At 42.3% G+C, this 22,995-nt stretch overlaps 1 protein-coding gene across 8 annotated transcripts in view; it reads left to right on the forward strand.

Moving 5' to 3' along the window:
• Positions 1-22,995, forward strand: part of LOC144772195 (NACHT, LRR and PYD domains-containing protein 1a allele 3-like) — an 884,004-nt gene that overhangs the window by 477,155 nt on the left and 383,854 nt on the right. For all 8 annotated transcript variants that reach the window (XM_078656332.1, XM_078656333.1, XM_078656327.1 and 5 more), the window contains one exon: positions 2,654-2,773. In XM_078656332.1, the coding sequence (XP_078512458.1) occupies positions 2,654-2,773 (120 nt within the window). The remainder of the gene's footprint in view (positions 1-2,653; positions 2,774-22,995) is intronic.

A 22,995-nucleotide genomic window follows, 5' to 3' on the forward strand; every position in this document is an offset into this window, starting at 1 on the left:
CCTGTCGCCCTGTGGATGAAGATAGAAAAACATTTGTACAGCGTGCATAAAGGGCTTGTACTCTGTGTTCGGGGCATCATGACAATGTTGCATTAAGTCAGATGCGTAAGCCTGGTAGTTTTCAGAGAAACTAATCCAAATTGGGTATGCATGCAAATGTCTGCTAAAGGTTACAGGAAAATGAATTAGAGACATTCAGGAGATTGTTTCATCTTTCCTACAAAGCGTGAGAGTCCCAGTCCTGAGAGTCCTAAGATTCCTAGGCCTGCTGACTTCCTGCATTCTCGTAGTCATGCACACACATTGGCACATGAGGGCCCTACGGCGATGCTTCTGCAGGCAGTGGCTTGCTCCAATGTGAGGGAGACCTGCTGAATTCCACTTTGATTCCCCTCAGTGCTGCAGTGGAAGTGGCTTGGGTAGTGGAAAAAAATGAACCTATCTCATGGGATGTCCTTATCCCCCCTCCCCTTACCTCCCTCCCCCCGAGGCCGTGACTACGGTACTGATGCATGCCTCCACCATGGTGTGGAGCTCATCTGCTGGATCTGTATATCAGGGCCCTCGGAGAATGTAAGTTTCCTGGTCCGGTGCGTCTTCAAAGAGTTACTAGAGACTTTTTGTTACTGAAAGACAAATGATGGTGAAGCAAGAGGATTGTTGTCAAATTACAGAAGGATAAGTAAAATTTAGATTTCCCAAGTTTAAGAATCACTATATCATTGCCAAATTATGGGAATGATGTGCTATTTATTGGTTACAAAATCCTGATTACAATCTGGGACCAGTGAATATTTTTACAAACTTGCCTAAGTTGGTTCCTAAGGTAACCGAATCGGATTAACTCAAATCCGATCCACTTAATTAATATTCATTAGGTAGGTCACAAATTGCGCGTCAATTGGATTGGCCATAATGACAGACCTGGTGGCCTGTAAGGGTCAGCAAGCCATCATGTCTGCGATTGATTTTCAAATAAGTAAACTTTATTTTAAATGCATCTGATTTCCTTAAAGTAAATGATGCTGCATTAGAAAAAAAACATTCTTTTTTAAAGTTTGAGTTGGCAGTAGTACTAAGGATCACTGCTTACTCTTTAAATTTTTTAATTTTTCTTTTACATTCATGAACAAGAAGGGATCCTGAGGCAGCCCCATAGCTTTTACAATTGGGTTAAAACCGCCTTCGAGGTGTCGTAGATATATAGCCGGCTTTCGATCGCACAACATTGATACATTTGATACTGATTCGATATTTGAAATGGATGCCTACAACAAGCCTCTTCCAGATACCGAATCAGTATCCACTATGAATCCCATCTCAGGAGTCAGAAAAACCAATAAAATTCAAATGCTTAGTATATCTGGCCCTATATGATAGATATGACAGCAATGCAACATGAATGAAAGGAGGCAGAGTGAACACAGAAGCCAGATACGAGAAGAGGGAAAGGTGCTCCCTTGATGATGTTCAAGTGAACCAAGAAACAGACACTGGGGGTAGGAGTATCAAAGGAGATCATGAGATGTGATGATTCTGTAGTTCATTCTGCCTTTGCCCATGATGATTTTCCTTGGTTAACTGGCACCACTCAAGGTAAAGTTTCCTTAGCTTTGCTTATGTTTTTTCTGATGGATACATAATCTTCCTGCAGATTCCTTGCTGCCCTCCATACTTCCCTGTGAGTTGGTGGTGTGGTTAATAGGATCAACAGGTATGCAAATATATCCTCTGCTGTATTTGTTACTGCCCTCTTGATTCCTCTCCACACACCTCATTGGGTAATAGAAATATCTTCAGATACTGAAGCCAGTACGCCAGTTGTCACCTAATAAGTTCCTGTGTCGGCAAATCTGGTGGTGGATTTGCTGCTAACCCCGCTTAGTGTTACCCGGCAGCGCTGGAGAGAGACCGCTGGGAAATTATTTCTAAAACAGTCTAAAGTCTGGTCCAGAACAATTTGGAAGAGTATGTAACCAGCAAAAATATCATTATCGAAAGTAAGTAACTTTTTCCTCCACCATAGGTGTGCTCTGCTCCCCCCTCCCACTGAGGTTTGTTTGTGGCATCCATTCAAACTCACCCTGCCATCCCTCCTCACTTTGGTGTCTACATGAGGGCTGTATTCTTACATATGACACAAGACCAGCTGGGTCACAGTATACCCCCGTTTAGTCGAAATTCTCTATCCCAATGAGTACATATTGGAGTAGCAGTCACCTTTACCTGGAGAAGACCACACCCATTGGATGCCTGCCCACTTCCTGTAGTCACAGCCACAGTGTATTTCCCCTGTTGCCTCCCTACAATAACATATTTTTAACTTTGAAAGTCCTCAGTCAGCACTTCTGCCCTCTTTACTCAATTTGAATCATATCTGAACACCATCAAAATATTCCTTAAACACCTCTGGTATCTAATATTGACTGCACATGTGCATACACCGATAATTAGCGAAAGTGTGGGACTTCAAGGGAGGCTGCCGATCTAACTGCAATAATCATGATTTAATATCTCTCCTACTCACTCCCAGCACTTCTCTCTGTTATCATCTATCCTGTGGTCCCGAAATACTATCTGATGCAAATGTCCAGCATTTCTTTATGAGATGTTCAGTAATTTAATACAAATGCAGTTTTTTTAATCATTTCAGACTTTGGAAAGATGTGCAATCAGGAAACAGAAGATTGAGAAGCCACCCCAGACACAGCCTGTGTACTTCAGCTCTTGGTACTCTATAGAGAGTCAACCGCATTCGGAGATAAAGCCCAAGGTGAGTCAAGTGCGCAATGGTAGTTGGCCTAACCAGAGCGAGATGATTCCGACCAAACTCCACTCAATCTTGTTTACAAGCCGCGGGCCTCGTCCATCCGGACTAGAACTCCTGACGGTGAGTAAAACTACTCCAAAGACTGATTGCATTCGTATTTTATTTAATTTAGTAAGTCAATGTGTGTCTCCTATTAACAATTATTCCAAGTCATGTATAGCTCGCACATGATGTGTTTTGTCCTTGTCAAAAAAATGTAAAGACACAAGTCTTCAATCACATAATTAATTATGAAGTTTCTCCTCACCGATGCTTCCAGTAAGACGGGATGACCACCAAACAAAGTCCGTTCTGGAAGCTCACTCAGAGAGTAATGGTTATAAGAAAGAAACAAGGTCAACAAGTTTGTCTTATCCCTCTCCCCTGAAGTGTACAAAAAGTGAGGGATGGAATCCGTGAATTAATCTCAGCCACTAGTAATTACTTGGGTTCACAACCCGGGGCATCTATATTTTTCACACCATGCCACCTTAGTTTGGGCCCACCGATATGCAAAAAATTCAAGCATTCCATCCATTCACTTGTTTTTACGGTTGCCGCCCTAAGTGCAAAAGATTTGCCCAGATGTGGGTCCCAGGCTCACCTTTGAAGGGCAAATGATAAACACTGCGTGAGGGTCTAAACTTTCGGGTGTTACGGGTAGCAGGCGCTCATATAAAATTCAACATTTAAATCTTAATCCTCTAGTTATGTTACTGGTGCATCCAAGAATTTTGGGAGAAAACACCCCACCTCCACTAATTTTCAACCAATGTTGAAATTACACAAGACACAAGATCTCGGAGCACACGTGCATGCCTGTACACGGGCAGGACGCCACGATAAGCGAAGAGACCTTGAACTTAAGGGATAACACGATTTTGGACCGGATAACCAGTCCCATGATCACTCCGACTCAAATTATACACTTATATTACCTGAGGTTTTTTATGCCAAACTGATATACCAGAGGCGTGCTGCCCCATTACATATGGTCGAAAAGCCAGGGCAACACGGCATTCTCAAATACTTTTTGACTATCTGGAAGAGTATATAGATCAGAAGGGGAACACCGACGAGGAGTGATCGTCATTTTGATTTTGTGCAGCCTTGACAAAGCCGTAGGTGTCTTGAACCTAGGCGAAACGCGTTGGCGCAAGGAGTGGATTTTTGTGGAATAAAAAGATTTATTTTGCAAACAACGTTACTTTGGAGTGGAATTTTGGACTCACAATTGGCGATTGTACTCAATTTCTGTGTGCTCCGAGATCTTGTGCACTGCGTGAGGGTCTGCTCCATTGTTTACGCAGACAGACAGGCACTAATGGCCGAGATTTAGTTTCCTGTCATTTCTTTTTAGATTTGAGAACTGTAGACACTTTTTTAAATGCTCATTAGGTGAAGCAACTTTTGTGCAGAGTTTTTAAAGTTTACAAACAGTGTGAATAGGGCTATCTTGGCCCCTGTGAAGGTCATATATTTATACATCTGGTTATTTCCTGCACTATACTATACTGTACTTTATTTACTTGTGCACTTTATGCCCTGTCCTTGTGCCATATGTTTAAGGTTAGCAATGCAATTCTTGTATTTCCCCAGGTTTTACCATTGTGTATTAAATGTACAAATATAGTCACTGAAAAAAACAAGGGTTACAGGGACGTTATAGTTAGACACAGATTTCTCTCATAATAAACCAGTGAAATTCAGCAATTAGCTGAGCTCATTTTAACTTAGGCCCCTGCAATGCACTGCTCATGACCTCACATAATACATCACTCATGACTTGCTCAGTGACATCACTGATGACAATATCCAGTGAGTGTAGGTGTTTGCTATGATTTTAAACATGTTAAACATTTATACTAACCTGCTACAAAAGTGTAATTAGGATACTAGGTGCACTACTGAGTGATACCTCTTCTAACATATATAATGTGAGTGGCTGTGTGACTGTATGTATCCTTGTGTGTATGGGTGTGTGAGTGGCTCTATGTGTACATAAGTGAATGTGTGAGTAGCTGTGTGGGTGTGTGAGTTGCTGTGTGAGTGATTGTATTGGTGAGTGGGTGTGTCAGTGACTGTATGGGTGTGTGAGTTGCTGTGTGAGTGATTGTATTGGTGAGTGGGTGTGTCAGTGACTGTATGGGTGAGTGAATGGTGGTGTGAGTGGCTCTATGGGTGGTAAGAGGATGTTTAAGTAACTGTATGGGGAGTGAGTTTGTGTCTGCATGGTTGTGTGATTGAGTTACGATGAGTGAGTGGCTGTTTAGTGGGTGTTTTGTTAAGTGAGTTGGTGTGTGAGTGGCTGTTTTGGAGAGTGAGTGTCTGTTTTAATGGCTATATGGGTGAGTGAGTGGATGTGTGAGTGCTTGTATGGATGTGTGAATGTGTATGTATGTGGCCCAGGAGATCATCTGCATCGCCTGCCCTGGAAGCATTACACTGCCTACCAATCTATAAAAGAAACCCGTTCAAGATCCTGATAATCACTTTCAGAATCTTTTACTCCTCAGGTCCTCACTACCTCCGGTCCAGGTTTGCGCGCTATGTACCTCATCGTACCCTTAGATCAACTAAAGCCAATCTGCTTAAACCCTCAGAGTTTAGATATGTCTCAAAATTATAATTGTAATTGATTTTTGTATAGTGCTAATCACTGGCGGGTCTCTGTTAGACGGACCTGTCCAACAGTCTCTAAGCGCTTTTAGGGGGAAAAGCTCAAAGTCGTGGGCAGATCTATGGCCCCACAGAGTGGTGAGTTTAGACAGTGTCCAGTGCCTCCCTAAACAGGAGCGTTTTAAGTTGTTTCCTGAATGGGAGGAGAGCTGGTTCTTTACGCAGGTGGTCGGGCAACTGGTTCCAGAGTTGTGGGAGCAGTACGGAAAAAGCTCTACCCCCCTTTAGAAGCAGTATTGCATCTTGGGGTGGCCAGGTGGCAGGCCTCAAAGGACCGCATTGTGCATCCCGCAACATAGTTCTTCAAGCATTCCTTAATAAAAAAGCAGGGGCTTTGCCATAGATCGCTTTATGGGCAATGCAGAGGCCTTTACATTTTACTCTCTGCTTGATGGGGAGCCAGTGTAGTTTGCACAGCGGAGGGGAGGTGTGGGTCCGTCTTGGTAACCTAGAGATCAGCCTAGCTGCCTCTTTAAGTCCCACTTGTAGTTTATTAATAAGCTTTTGAAGGAGGCCTATATACAAAGCATTTCCATAGTCCAGTCTGTAGACAATTGTGGCCGACACGATCATCTGTAGAGAGGCAGTTGAGAGGAGGGGGACAAGTTTCCGTAGCTGTCTTAGAAGCCCTATGCAGGTGCCGACCACTGTAGTGACTTGGTTAGCCATGGAGAGCTCAGAGTCAAGTTTAATGCCAAGGCTTTTCACAGCAATTGTTGGGATGGGGGTGGCACCCAGCTCCTGGGGCCAAAAAATGATTGCTCCACGAGTTGCCTTTTGTAGGGATGACAAGGACTTCCGTTTTCTCAGGATTGATTTCTAATGAGTTTGCGGTCATCCAGTTTACTGTGAATCTATGGATAGTTTGTGCCGCTCCCTGGGCATGGGTGGAGTTATCAATCCAGAAGATGACCTGGGTGTCCTCTGCATATTTGAAGACACGGCAGTCCATATGGGCTAGGGCTGTCACCAGGGGCTGTAGGTAGATGTTGCAGAGGAGCGGGGACAGTGCAGAGCCCTGGGAACGCCACAGGTGAGGGCGTCACTGTCTGATACCCGTTGCCCTAGCTGAATCCTCTGGGACCGCCCTGTCCGGAAGGATTCTAGCCACCAATGTGCTGGCCCCTGGATACCTAGGGCCGTTAATGAATCTACTAGCCGGATATGGTTGACCGTATTGAACGCCGCTGATAGGTCTAATAGGATCAGGGCGCTCGGTTGTTTATTATCAGCCATGGTTCTAAAGTCATCCAGGACAGAAAGCATCACCAGTTCTGTGCTGTGCCCTAAAACCCGCTTGTTGCATTTAGAGTAGTTGGTGTTCGTCCAGGAAAAGTGAGAGAGTTTTGAGAATATGTTGTTCTACCACTTTCGCCAAGAAGGGAATCTGGGAAATTAGCCTATAGTTCTTGAGGATAGCCGCAAAAGGGGGGAAATCTTTTGCAGTGATCGGCTCCAAATCATGGAACCAACTCCCCAACCACCTTTGTCTTATCCAATCAGAAACTCTCTTCAGGAAGACCGTGAAAACTTGGATCTTTTTAGCTTCAGACGCACTATGCAGAGCACTTATTTAATTAATTCCTTTTACCCTCAGGTACCCAGTTTCAACCTAGCGATCCGCTTAGCACCATGATGCTCCCCGGAGTGATAGTTGCACTCTACATGCTTGCTAGCCATACCGTAAAAAAAGTGGCTGTGTGGGTGTGAGTGAGTGTGTGAGTGCTTGTATGGATGAGTGAGTGGCTGTGTTGAGAGGCTGTGTGGGGGAATTAATGGGTGTGAGCGACTGTAGGTAAATAAGTGGGTTTGTGAGTAGCTGTATGAGTCAGTGTGTAGGTATGTGACTGGCTGTATGCATGAGTGACTGGTTGTGTGAGTGGCTGTACGGATGAGTTAATGGTTGTGGGAGTGGCTGTACAAGTAGGTGTGTGTGCCTGTGCCTCTATGGAGGAGTGAGTGGGTATGTGAGTACTAGTATGGGTCTGTGAATGGGTATGTGAGTGGCTGTGTGGGTGTGTGAGTGGGCATATGAGGACTTGTATGGGATGTTAGTGGGTGTGTGAGTGGTTCTGTGGATAATGCCATCAGTCACTGACCATGTTATGAGTGATGTAATATGTGAGGTCTTAAGCAGTGCATTACCAGGGCTTAAGTTATACTTACCTAAAGCAACTATAACTGCAGAATTTCACTGGTTTGTGCAAGTGAAATCTGAGCCTAACTATCACGTCCCTGTAACCTTTATTTTTTTCAGTGAATTTCTAATGTTTTTTAAATTCTATTTCCTAACTATAACGATCCTGTAACCTTTGTATTTTTCAGTAAATTTCTAAGGTTTTTCAGATTTTATTTCCTTACTATAAAGTCCCTGTAACCTTTGTTTTTTTAAATGCATTTCTAAGGTTTTTTAAGTTCTATTTTCGAATTGTAATTACACTGTAACCTTTGTTTTTTCAGTGAATTTCCTAGGTTTTTCAGATTTTATTTCCTAACTGTAACAGTTCTGTAACCTTTTGTGTTTTAAGTGAATTTCTGTGGTTTTTTAACTAGTAGTCACAATAGCAGAGTGGTGGAGAAAAAGGGGTGTGCCTCTGAGCAGCTTTCTGCAACCCTCTTGTGTCAGACTTACTGGAGGTAACAGGAGGGCTTGTTGTCCCAAAGCACACTCTAGAGCCATTAGGAATTCATTCTCCAACCAGTGGTGTGCTAAGAGGCGAGTTTGCGGAGTGGTGGAGAAAGTGGGCATGGCTTCCGGAGTGCTCCACAATTGCGCGCTGTGGGACTTACTGGAGGTAACAGGAGGACTTGTTAGGCCCCAAGGACCCTCTGCAGACAAGGCGACTTAATTCCCCAACCAGTTGTGCACCAGGAGGCACATTTGCAGAGTGCTGACTAAAGGGGGCTAGGGGTCTGGCAGCTTGCCATTTTTTTTCTTTAAATTTACTCAGGGAGGGGGGTGGGTGTCCCCTCCTCCCTGGGCCAATTTCGTTCCCGGGGACCACCATCTCCCAGGGCCATGCTTATTTTGAATCCAAGACCTATGTAATGTTGTGCGGGCAGGCTGTAAATAAACTGAAGCATAACTTTTTTTTTGGATAGCAATAAGATGACACACGTTAAATCTTTTTGTTATTTGGGAATTACTTACACTAATGACGGGTCATGGACATCCGAGTTCGACAACATCAGACTGAAAATGTTGCGGTCCACCAGTAGTATATTCCGATTTGCATCCAAGCTTGGATCGAGAAGTATCCCAGATATGATCAATATATATAACATCCGTTGTGTTTCTTCTGCATTGTATGGGGCGGGCGTGTGGGGTCATACTGAAGGCCCTTCGCTCCAAAAAGACGAAAACAAGTTTTTAAAGAGACTGTTATGTGTCCCTCCTTCTGCCTCTGTACAACTAATTCACGACGAGGTAGGGATTGAGTTTATCTCTGACTTAGCAGCCGTTCGGCCACTCTTATTGTGGCGCTCTATTTGGGCTAAGCCAGAGACTCGATTCACTCAAGAGATTATCCTTGATTGTATAGGATTGGATTACTCATTACGCATACAGTGGTTGAAATACATTCATTTCTGGTACAAAACCTTATTTGAAATTGATGTTCTCCTTGACCCCGAATTGGCAGTTGCAATTCCCAAAAAAGAAATTAAACAAACATTTTTAAACTTTAAAAGGAATGAGCGAGATAAGGTGCATGGCAAGTTAGCCACCGTGAAGTTCTACAAGGAACTGAACTTAACCCCGGGGCTTCAAACCTACCTTGCGAACGTGTCCCGTCCCTCCCATCAATTTGTGCTAACCCGAGTTAGATTGGGTATTGTACACCACCTTGTGGCATTCCCAAACCAGAAAATAAGATCCGAAACTCCCTGCCCGTGCGACAACATTTCACGACAGAGCTGCTGTCATTTTCTACTTTTTTGTAAATGTTATCACTTTTTAAGGGTAAAGTATCTAAAACCCATCTTTTTAAAATATAATATCCGATCTTCTAAGAGCGCTCTAGTACTATTATCTTCCCTAGAGAACGTGGATATTTGTTTCTTTGCTGCTACTTTTATTTTAAAATGTACAGCTGCCAGGAAGAGCATAGTGCTGCTATAACTTTATATATTCCTGTCTGTACATTAATGTCCTTGTTTATGCTGTATTATGCCCACAGTATGTAAACGTATGTTCCTTTTATTTATTTATTAATTGTATTATATTGTTGTCCAGTGTATGTCAGTATATGTTCCCTTGTATTACTCCTGAGTATATTTGGAGTCATTTTTAGAATTATTATATATGCAATGAATTGTTTTTAGTTGTTTTTGCTTGTATGATTTGTATTTCTCAAATCGAATAAAAGCTTATGACTTGACTTGAATGGGGGAGGCAGGCCATGTGGCCTCCCTTCCTGGGCCAAATTGAGCCACAGAGACTCCTTCCCTTGGGCCTGGACTTTTTAATTTTTATGATAACTTAAAGGGAGGGGTCCAAGCGGTCCCCCTCCTGGGCTGATTTAGGCCAGGGGACCCTATCCCCCTGGGACCAGTCTCAATGGTGGGTTCCCTGGTCCCACCCAAGGTACCCACTCTGTTGGAGACCTTGGGGGAACCCTCAAGGCATCCCGGTTTCTGCCAGCTCCCTGCCTCCTGCGGGTGCCGGCATTGCTTTTACAGAGAGGGGGAGCTGCTATCATGTATCTCCCTCTCTGTAAAAGCAAGTGTGCTCCACTTTGAGCAAGCAAGAATAAAATGCTCTTGCTTGCTCAAAGTGGAGCACAGTTTGCTGTGGTTTGTGGGGAGCGGTAAAGCTATATCATGGAGGTGGGTACTCCGAGACTTAGCAGTAGCTATGGGTGGTGGCCCCCAGGGTCATTTATGGCTCCAGGAGGGGGCCGCACTTCCCCCTCCATGCCACAACACGGCCCCATTGTGGCTCCCCTACTTTAAATTTCAGGATTTGCTCCAGGGAGGTGGCGGTCCTTGGGACAGCAAGGGTGACTCGCAGCCCCCCCACATTTCTTCACTTTAGCCCCAGCAAGGTGACAGTCCCCGGGGCTGTGGGGTGGGGTCCGCATGGGCCCCGGCATTAATTTAACATTTGGCCTGGAGAGGTGGCAGCCCCCAGGGCCCTGCAGGCAGCCGTATAAAATATGCACACTGCCCCAGGGAGGAGTATACACTGGAGCTTTATAAGCCATAGGAGGGTGGCCCCTTGCACCCCCCTCCTCCATGTATTTTACGTGCCCCCGGGACCTGGCTGACCCAGGGTCTTCATGATTCGAGAAGTGCTGAAAACTGCGCTTCTGTTTTAAAAAAAATATTTCAGTGGGATTCACGGATCCAGCACAACTCCTGTTGAAATTTTTGTTACAAAGAATGCTTTTTTGGGCATGCGTGGTCCCTGTGACTCGGTTCAGCTGTGTCACAACATGGCTGCCAACACTTCCTGGTTCGAAGTGTTGGCAGCCAAACTGGAATGGCATGGTGAGCAAAAAAACAATGGATTTAAGCCCAGATCTCTGTACTGGGGTGAATGTATGACATTGTTCTGGATTCTGTCCATAAATTGTTGTTTTGCATTTGTCACCCCGAGTGGGACGGGTATGCTCAGACGTGAGTCCCGTGCTCTCCATGCCACTGGAATCAAGCTATCCTGGCTGATGAGGGCTGAAAGCCGAAACCTGTCCTCGGATGCTTGTTTCCAGTCCAGGGAGGACCTGGCCTGGCAGTCCGGGCTGGACTGTTCCCATTGGGCGCAGGGTCAAGACTGATTTGCATATGGCGGGGTCCAAACTGGAATGGCATGGTGAGCAAAAAAAACAATGGATTTAGGCCGAGATCTCTGTACTGGGGTGAATGCGTGACAGTGCTCTGCATTCTGTCCATCAATTGTTCTTTTTGCGCCAATCAGATCTCAGCACGAAATCGGGAGGGGTCGCGGATCCTCTGTGTCCCTATATATACAACTCGACAATTCTGGACCAACAGCTACCTTTCTGCAAAATTTGGTGTAATTCTGTTCAGCACTTCGGGCTGTAGCTGTGTCTAAAGTTCCTATGTAAATTAACATGGGGAAAGCGCGTTTTGGAACCCTCCCTTTTTCTTGGCCCCCCACTTGACTGATCACCCCGGAATGTTCTAGACAGCAGCTGCAAAAACCCTTATTTTCCTTTAGAAGGAATAAAACAATTAGGAATTCCCTTGTTTCTACGTACAGAACCCCCAAAGAAAATCAAACCACATTGAATGGAGGGAAAGCATTCGGCAACCACAAGTGTGGGACTTGTTCCATATGCCCACACTGTATAGAAGAAAAAGAACTAATATTTGCAGGGAAAAACCTGAAAACTAGAACCCTTAACAATTTCCGGAGTAAGAATATTATCTATCTCCTCATATGCCCTTGCGGGTTAGGTTATGTCGGAGAAACCGGTAGGGAACTCCGTACTAGAGTTGTGGAACATAAATCCTCAATAAGGAATAAAAAAATCAATGCCCCATTAGTTGAACACTATGGAGATAAAGAACACGATTGTGAAGATCTTAAGTGGGTCATATTAGAAAAGATAAGAATTAGTAGACGGGGAGGAGATATAGAAGTCAAACGCAAAATTAGAGAACAATGGTTCATGTGCTATTCAAACACAGTTGAGACAGGCCTGAATACTAGAGAGGATTGGGCAAAAATAATACAGCATCAATAGATGATAATGAGCCTTATACTTATAAAATCTGTAAAAATCCCACAATAGAAGAGGGTCTATTTATAAATTTGGACATTTGTTAGAGTTAGTGAATTCCCTCCTTGTAGCTTTATATAGAAGTCAAATCAGTGTGTGAATAACCAGATAGATCTTTGTACATACTCAAAGGGGAAAACAAAGTAACAGGAGGTATAATCCTGGATTTTATAATCAGACTTTAGCAAAAAAACACATATAAACATATGGCAAGAACTAGTGACTAAGATCAGGTATGACACAATATATAGATAATGTGTTGTAACTGTAGTAAATCCAAAAAGAACCCAATATAGAGACATACTCTCAATGCGTGAGAAACAAGCGAGTAAATATTGCCGTGAATGAACTAGCGGTAACCACCAGCGAGAGCCTATACATGACCATACACGGCGAATGATTGCGCCCGTCATAGAACCTAAGTACGGCTTTATCCAATATAAGGGCCTCTCAGTTAGCCCCAACCGCCAGACGACTCGCGGTCCTATAAACAACTAGGTTACTTCAATTTGACCGCGTATAAACAACTTAGATGGATAGCTATCTCCTCAGGATAATTCCTTACAAAGGCAAACATTGGCTGCAGCTCGGAACCAATGAGCTACGCAACACAGCTATTTTCCCTAATGAGGCTTCGCTTCACTCAATAGGATGTAGAAACGTACGGTATTTAAAAGAGGTTTACCTATGGGTTCGTCTGACTATTGAGCCGTCGGAACAGAACGGAGGCTGACGCTAAACTGAACTCGCGGTAAGAAAACTTTAGACAGACATTGGGGCCATTCATAGCGGTAAAATATTTAAAAGAAAGAAGGGTCTAATATGGTATTGAAATGTTTGTCTTTCCATGCAGTGGCCCTAGATTAGACAAATATTTACATTGGCCTATACCAGAAGCCAAGATTTCTAATACAAGAGACAGTTCGGTCAGACTGCTCTTCTAGAACATTGGAGGTAATTATAAATTTATGTTACCCATAGAGCAGACAAGAAGGCTACAATACCACAAATACTTAGTGTATTTTTTACTCAACAGATTATATACACCTTTCAAGAGAATTGGGGGTATCAACGGGCAGAGTAGGAGCCATGCTCTCTCTGATCTAAGCCACGATTTAAACCATAAATTGAGATGGACGGGGCACGACATTTTATTTATGTTTATCCATCCCTCCAGGTCGATCGTGATAGTGGTTATTCCACATATAGCTGTTATTCCACACATAGTAATCAGGAAAGTCCAAATCGCAGAACTTACAGGGACATATCCCCGCTTATGAAGTTAGGTCGGGAGGGTCTAACCCTGGTGAGGATAATGAGGGAGGCTCATGGGTTCCTTTAAAGGTTTAGCTGATAATACGCTTTTTAACATAATTTGGTATTAACTTGTTACATTTGACTATTAGTGACCCATATGAAATGGAATGTACAGTAGTAGATTGTTGTTATACCACTGCATATGAGAGTAATTAGACACATTCCAGGATGTATGAATCTAGCGGAATTGGTACTGTGATCTAATATTCTATATATTTTTTATAGGGAATGAAATTGTAACATTTCTTGGAGACAGAATAACGTGAATTGTCTTGAAAAATATGGTATAATCATGAAAGAACTATCGAAATGCATCGACGCAACGTACAGTACAATCTGATGAATAATTCGATTGTTTCCAAATATTAACTTTATGAAACATAAAAAGCAAAGTCTCAGAGTCAAATTTGGATGTACAATTAGTAATTGATAAACTCTATGTCATACAGTTTTCTGTCTGTTACACTTATGCTGGTCATAATGATGTCCTGTTAATTGTTGGTCTCTCTATGGATACTGCCACCTTTTGCATTTAATATTGTAAAAATGTCTTTTATATTTTCTGGTTTTATAATTTTATAGTGATTATTGTGCAATTACCGTGTTTTTGTTTAATCATGATATTTTAATAAATTAAATGTTTTTAAGTAATTTCAATTTCTGTGCTGAGTAATTACAATTTGTGGGTCTTGGGAATACCTGTTCTCATATTTTGGTAGCTTACCTTACTTCCCTTGGCCATTTAAGGGGTACCTCTCTCTATCTTGAACGATTTTTCCTTTTAGAACATCTAAAAGCAGGGACTATTCCATGGGGACTACAGGCGAGAATCATTCCTATAATTTTTGCTGAAGATCTGGAATATAAGAAAGATTATGGTCGTATTCTAACCAAGTACAGCAGGGACCTAATGGTGTTGACAATTGAAACCGCCCAACGATTGTCAAAAAAACAACTTGAAGAGATTAAAGAACTAGAACAACAAATCAAAAGCCAATCAGGCAATTTCAGATGCAAAGGCACTTACAGGTAAGATAGAAAAAAGAATCACAGAATTCAAGATCTTCACGATACATCAAAAAACTACAAAATTCAAAGGGGATAAAAAATCTTTCAAGTTGGAAACAGTTTATCCGTATTTACAAATGGATTTTTACACACCCCTCAGAATCAAGGAATGTTTCTACAGGTACATCAGGCTCGATCTAAGAAACAATGTATTTATTTGGCGGACACTTCATCTTCAACTGGTAATTCGGAATCAGGAGATGGACCATCAAATCAAACATCACAAACCAGAAATCAGCAGAATTTTTTAGGAAATGTTTCATTTAGAAGAAGAGACAGAGTCAGATTCACCAGCCAGCTGTGAGAAATGACTACACTGCGCCAATATTTCAAAAATCAATCAATTCCCAGATTTTCGATTTATTGGAAAGACCAATGTCGTAAATAAAGGAAAGTGTTTTAGAAAAGGGATTATCACTTGTGCCAATGAGACACACAAATTTTGTAATCTGAATTCGGAATTCCTAGATTTCAGCAGGAAAATAAAGCTAAATCTTTCTTTCTCATTAACAACTCGCCATCAATCAAAGAATTATCAGGACTCAGGAGTAAATCCTTATTCTGCCCTCCTCTGAACATGATCCCAAAAGGGGTGAACATCTTTGAACAAACAGTCCTCTCAGCCATTGATAATCTTTCACAAAGGAAAGAATAGGATGTATGACATTACAACGCATGCTTTTACATTGCATGCTTTTACAACGCGGTTTTTACAACGCATACCATTACAACGCATAGTGCTTTTAGGCGCTGGATAGTGAATTGTTTAATTTACTATTCCAACTCCAGTCCCCGTGGATAGTAGGAAAGGTGTTGGATAGTACATTAAACATATTCCCTATCCTAGAGCGCCCCCCAGCGCAATGCGTTGTAATGGTTTGCGTTGTAAAAGTTGTGTTGTAAAGGCACTGCGTGGTAAAAGTTGCGTTGTAAAGGTTGTTTACCGAAAGAATATGTTAAGGATCACATTACAAAAGATTGGAGAAATGCGGTATTACAACTAAAGAATAATGACAGGATAGTCATCAATCAGGCCGATAAAGGCGGAGCCATTGGCATCTGGTCGGTAGAAAATTATAAACAAGAAGGCCTACGACATGTTACGGATGGCTAATGTGATCGGAAAAACCAACAGTCCTCAACAGAGAGATACAGGGAGAGACTGCCATAATTTTAATAAGAGCATTTGAAGAAGGATATATTGCCACCTGTGAATTCGAATTTCTCCCCCCAAAAAACTCTAGGATCACGGTCCAATATTTGCGTCTAAAACTGCATAAAGATCCTATGTCCCCTCCAGAATGTCCGATTGTTTCCGGGTGCGACCCGGTACTCAAACCTTTTTGCCAGTACGTGGTTGCGTCCTTAAAACCCTTTTTTAAGTCATGTGCCACCCTATCTTGGGGACACCATGGATTTCTTCAACAAAATAGAACATAAGGATTTTGAATCTCCATCTCAGATATTAGTAACATTGGACATTGTCTCTTTATATACACAAATACCACAAGAAGATGGATTGGAAGCGATTTAAAGTTATCTTGAGGAGCGACCAAAACCACATCAGGTCCCACAAGTTTTATCATATAACTAGCAAAGTTTGCATTAAATTAAAATTACTTAAAGTTCAACGAGGACTATTTTATCCAAATTAAAGGGACTGCTATTGGTTGCCATTTTGCCCTAGAGTTGGCCATATTGTATATGGCTAAACTTGAAGAACGGTTCATTCTAAACAATAATCCTTTTTAGGAGCACATTTCCAATTGGGTTTGATTTATTGACAACATTTTCTGTATATGGACAGCTCAAAAATAAGTTCTGAATCAATTTTTCAATGGCTCAACCTACGAACAAGTGATATTAAGTTTTGCCTCAATAGCCACAGAACCACCATCGCATTTCTTGATGTGGAAGTTATGGCAAAAAATGGACAACTATTAACAACTTTATATACAAAGGAAACTGATCGAATAAAGCATTCCATTATGTTAGTCACGATTCACGTAGCCTCGGGGACAATATGCCTTTCGGGCAATTCCTATGGATCAGGAGGAATTGCTCAGAAAAGATGGATTATTTCCAACATGCCAAACTTTTAGTTGAAAAATTAAAAAAGAGAGGATACTCTGTTAAATTCGATGAAAAGAGAACGGTGGACCCCACGGTTGTCCCCCTTTCGAAGAGAGAGACTAGAACAATAGAGAGGCTGGTATGAGTCTCTACATTTTGTCCAAAGACATCCCAGTTTAAGAGGATCATACTCCAAAATTAGCATTTGATTGCCATAATAGATCAATCTTTCACTTCAACATTGGTTACCCTAAAAAAAGAACGATCTACAGGTACTCAGGTGGTGCCAGCTTACACACCTCCAAAAACCAAAATCTCATTGAATCATTTATGGAATATGGCACCCCTGGAAGGTCACAACACGTGTGGAACATATGAGAATTGTTCTCAAACATTGGAAGGATCCATCTTTGCACACAAACACTTGAAATGGACACATACGACTTTTTCCACCTGCAAAACAAAGATGTGATGTAAGTGATTAAATGTCCAACATAAATCAGGGATTAGACAAAACGTTTTGACAGCACCTTTGGTAAACCATTGGATTGAAAGGCAACATCGAGAAACAGATTTACGGTGGAAAGTCATAGCAGTCTTACAACTGGATAACCGGAGCGGCAACCTTGAGAGGAGATTGACTAAGAAAGAAGTGTACCTGATTTTGTATTTTAATACGGTGGTGGAAGGTCTTAACAAAATGAATGAAATGCACAGTGTAACTTCTGAATGGGTGTGAAGATTGCTCCAGTACCCATAGATTGATAAGTGGCCCTCTCTTGTATATGGCTACCTGCTCTTCTGTGTGGCTAACCATAGTAGATAGGTCATCACAAATATTCAAACATTTATTCAGCCCAAGAGAAACCTGGACTATGTAGAATTATTTCCCTCCAGTTTCCATTTACAATGTGATCTGAGTGGTAAACTAAGTTATGGTTGACATTCAATTTTTGGATTGATGAACGACTTGTATTTGGTCTCGAAATTTTATTTAACTGCTTTATCTTATTACCTCTATAACTAAATTTTATTTATGCCAATTTTTCCAACTATATGAGACTCACTGCCCCATAAGGTTTTGCCCTGGTATTCCAAAGCCAGGCCCATGTGACAGAGTGATGGCACCATGCTAGCAATTTGCCAGACCAGCTACTATTCACAAGCGCTTGGACCAGTTGCCTGCACAGATTCTGCGAGTGGACCGCAGATTATGGAATAAGGAGAATCTCATTTGGTAAATCAGATCTACAATATGTGGTTACAGATACCAGTACGTTGCAGGCAAAAAAGGAACTGAGCAAGCCGCGTTGTCGGTAACTTTAAACAGTAACAAAACCGCCCGCAAAGAGGGATTTGGGTTTCCAGCATACCTTCCAAAAAATTAAGTCTATAGAATAAGTTTTGATTAAGGGTTTATTTTACACATTGTTTGAGCACTCTAACAAAATCGACCAATGAGTACTAAGGAGTCAGCAATTGAGTGAATTCTCAACGCATGAATCAACAACGATAACATCAGCAAAGTATTTACATGTATATCTTTACAACGAGACACAAGTTACGTTTTCCTTTGATTTCAGAAGGAATAAGCCAGGTTGCCCCCTGTGGTTGGGGTCGCTTTGGTGGTGAAAGGAAGTTTTTGTGAAGATACTAATTGAAAGTGTAGAATGTATGGAGACCGACCCCAGTAAGATGTTTAGAACGATTTTAGATTAATGTGCAGTGGTAGAATTGTTGAGGATCAGGCAAAGTAATTATTTGTGCTTTGGGATTGTAGGTCGGATTTGTTAACCAAGGAAAACCAGTGAAAGACCACAATTGATATGAGGTAACAGTCGGTGGTCATCAGATCTTGCTGGATTAAATCAATCATCCAATTTAGAATTCCCTGATGTTTGTTTTGCCGTTTTTTGTTGTAGTGTGTACCAGTTCTGAGTCCTGATGGGAACCTATAAATTGTGCAAGGTTCGAAACACGTTAACACATTCTCAACCCAAAGGCATATGCGCTCAATAAGTAATGGAACAATGGAGGATGAGAAAGCTTATTTTCCATTCCGTTTCTCAAAAACCACTATGACATATTGTTGTTGAGTAAGCCCATTAAAGAGGAGTTGCTCATTTGAATGGACTAATTATATATTGAAATCTCTCCTCTTGAGTAATACAATTCAGAACTGTTTCATTCAAATGTTTGTTATATGTTGGTTTGTAACAATTGTTATGCAGAGTGTGTGAAATGTGGGTGGTTAATTGCAATGTGATGTTTTTGGCGTCATGTATATTTCAATATGCAGTTAACAAATGTTTTTCTATAAAATTTTTCAGTAAAATAAAAAGAAGAAGAAATTAAAGGTGATCACTGGTATTAAATATAGCGACCACATAAAAGAATAATATTGAATCTCAGAGTCAGTATTGTCATGTTGTTTGGTGTTCAGTAGTTACAGTGGCCCAGCAGTGCTGACTGATTAAGGGCCCAATCCCTCTTGTTTAGATTTACTTTTAGAAAGTTGGCATTTTCTTACTTAAACTATTCTGTGCCTTCTGCCTGTCTCTGGAATACACATGTGGGGTGGGTGACAGCTGGCTTCCTGCATTCCCTCTAGAGATCCACACAAAAACGAGGGGTAGATGTAACTGACTAGTCATCTACATGTTGATTGGTCATCCTGAGCAGGAGGGGAGGGAGGAGCTGACACTACACCTGAAAGTGCTGTATCATGTTCTCACAAAAAGGATTGTATACCCTCCTGGAGTGAGTCTGGAGCCAGGGTAGAAAAGGCATGTTGTGTGCACTTCAAGCAGCATCCCTTAAAGTCACCCTCTACTTCAAAGGCACAACTTGGAATACGAGCTGGGTCTCTGACTCCATGAAATCAAACACTGATGGAACTACAACTGCATGTTGTCAGAAGTACTGCAGTGCTGCTGAAAGGACTCGTCTTTGGACTGCTGACCAGGAAGGCCTGCTTTTCTCTTGTGTTGCTCTCTGACTTTGCTGATAGAGAGCTTCACTCCTCCTTTTCTTCCAAGTGTGCTCCAAGAACTTGTTGGATTGCCTCCTGTTGTAAGAGACTCTGGGAAATCAAAGTCTCTACCCCTGCTCCATTGCATGATTCACTGGAAGTGGACATATACCGTCACATGAATTCTGCTGGTAAAGCAGAACTGTGCCTTTGGATGACAGGACGTCAGAATGGAGGGACTATGGGGTATATTATCAAGGGGTTTATCTCCGCTTTTTTGGCTTTAAAAGCCAAGAAAGCGGAGATAAAATTATCTCCCTATTACCAAGCTGTCGCTAACACCAGTTAGTGACAGCTAATAGGAGATAGCGACCATCTTGGGCCCCGCTTTGCATGTCAGTGATATTTATCACTAATGACATGCAAAGTGGGCGTGCCAAGATGTTAGCGACTGGAAACAGTCGCTAACATCGCTATCTCCTATTACCAACTTTTGGAGATATTCGCGCTAAGCGCGAATATCTCCAAAAGCTAACACCTGCCCTGAGCAGTTCTTCACCATGTTATCCAATGGGAGGTGGATAACATGGCTAAGAGCATTTGCTCGATAATGCATGAATATCGCTGACTTTTCAGCGATATTCATGCATTGCGGCCATTTTTTATCGCATTTGCGATAAACCTTGCTAATAGCAAGGTTTATCTGCGATAAAAATCGCCGATGTGCGGCGATAATTTTTGTCTCTAAACAAGTTAGAGACAAAAATTATCGCTAGTTGTTGGTAATATGCCCCCACGTCTCTATACAACGTCACAACAAATGACAGAGCACAGCACAATGTAGTAACTCTTTACAGTCAGGTTTTTATATTTAATTACAAAAACAGACGCAATAATGAAACATTTGTTCAGCGCAAAGGTCTTCACCACCATTGCTAAGTTGTTACAGCAATGACACAGCCGACACGTGTTTAGTTGCTTTTGCGATTTTTTTTCAAGGCTTAAATGTATATAGTAATTTGTCTTTAATAGAATAAGGCCTTTGTACTGTTCCAAAGAAACGCAGAATATGGATAAGGTTGTCCAAATTTCCGTAAAGAGATCAATTGCGGAACAACACAGGGAAAACACACAAATATGTGCATTATTTTTCCAATACGATAGTAGCGTATTTGAGGCTCCCAGCATAGAAGAAAGTAATCGGAAGCTACAGCTGCACGCAATAGTATCTCCAACTCAAGTATATATAAGCGGTAGCTCAAGCAGACCAACTCCGGCTGACAGTATGGCCAGATAGACAGCTCTTTACAACGTCGGTGCCTCTCAGCCCAAATCTTGGCTAGCTCACAGTGCGTCACCTGAACTCCTGACCCTCCCAGATTAAACAGGTGATTTTGGCAACCTCGAACACGACCCTCTATTCCCCAAAGGTACAGTGGAAACAGATCATCCCCTTTCGTTACTTATGCAATATCTCATGCATGCCTGTAGTAACCATGGAGAAAGACACAAAACAGAGTTTACAACTCATTTATTGAAACTATTGTAGTCTGTTATGAAGCAAATGTGCTGCGATAGTTAAGCAGTTGCAACTAAACAGGGTGATTAGCATTACTAACAGAGTATATAAATTAAAAATCCCAACGATGGCCAATTATTTTTCTAAGTATACACTTACAGTGTGAGCACAGGGATATATATATGATCTCTGGGATGAGCAACAGACCCTACCTGGTGTATGTACTTAGGTGGTCTGCCTCACGTTGTTATGTATTCCTAACAACCTTGTACAACATGTGCAGGCGAAATCCCAAGAAGAGTCACTGAATAACAAACAGCATGTACAGGATATTCCTAGGAAAATGTTGTGAAAATAAATGTATCATATGCGGCTGTGCAGAGCAGATACAGCCTAAAACGTCTTAAATGCAAAACTAAGGAAGAAGCAAAGTGGGACCAGAAGGGAAATCACTACACCCGCTCCTTAGTTGGGAAATAAACTTAAGGACTAATATAAAAATAACAGTGATCCCAAGCCAAGCAAATTCAATGCAATGCTAATAAGTATAGTATTCAAATACAATTGTGACATAATCAAAATACAATAACATTTTTTGACAAGGGGGGCAAATTAGGTTGAACCAGGAGCTGCCAAGATTTCTTCCACAAGGTCAATGTTTAGTGTATTCGGAACAGATTTGGACTCCGCAGACGATTCCAGAGTAGCCCTAATTAAAAGCTCCGGAGAACAGATATGATCCTCGTTATCAGCTGAGAAAATAGTCTATTGTCCTGCATCAGTGTTATTAGAGAAAGAGTTTGGAAGTCCAGGAGCTGAGGCACCCATCTCCCCATTAGAGAGTTCTCATATTGTGCACCTTGAAGCGAATGCAAGTTCATGGGACAACTCAGAAATTGAGTCTTTATTGGACTCATCAACAGGTTTATGTCCATAGGAGCAGGGTATTGCAGCACAAGGCAAACAGAGTGCCCACCCAAAGGGACACCAGAGGCAATGAAAAACGGATTGTGTTGTACACAGGAAAACCAGGTGGGTCGGAATGACAATGACCTTTCAGTGTTCAGTTCCTGAAGATCAATCAGTCAATCAATCAAGCATTTGTTAAGTGCGACTACTCACCCGTAAGGGTCTCAAGGCGCTGGGGGAGGGGGGTACGCAGGTTCCAGACCAGCAAGGAGGGGGTCTGTTGAAGAGCCAGGTTTTGAGGTTTCATGCGAAGATATGGAGCGATGTTGTCTGCCTGAGGTCCAGGCTTTGTCCGCAAGGAAGGAGAAGGAGCGGCCTCCTGATCTGGTCTATCTGGTGCAGGAGATTGCGGTATAGGAGAGCTGGGCTGATCGTAGGGTCCTTAGGGGTGCATGGAATTTAAGTCGGCTGTATACTGGCCTGGTGTCATGGAGCGCCTTGTGAGCGTGGGTGAGCATCTTGAAGGTGATTCTAGCTTCGATGGGGAGCCAGTGGAGTGTGCGCAGGTGCTGGGAGATGTGGCAATGTCTTGGCAGGTTGAGGACCAGTCTTGCGGCGGCGTTCTGGATGTTCTATAGCTTGCAGATGAGGTTTTTGTTTATTAAGGCATAGAGTGCGTTGCCGTAGTCGAGTCTGCTGGTGACCAGGGCGTGAGTGACGGTCTTTCTGTGTTTGAGGGGGATCCATTTGAAGGTCTTATGTAGGAGGCAGAGGGTGTGGAAGCAGGAGGACGAGACTGAGTTGAGGTTTGGGCCCATGAGGTGTTGGGGTTTGGGCCCATGATGAGTACTTCTGTTTTGTTGGTGTTTAGTTGTAGGCAGATGATTTTCATCCATTTGGCGAC

The sequence above is a fragment of the Lissotriton helveticus genome, chromosome 8 (genome assembly GCF_964261635.1).
Source record: "Lissotriton helveticus chromosome 8, aLisHel1.1, whole genome shotgun sequence".
Lineage (NCBI taxonomy): Eukaryota > Metazoa > Chordata > Amphibia > Caudata > Salamandridae > Lissotriton > Lissotriton helveticus.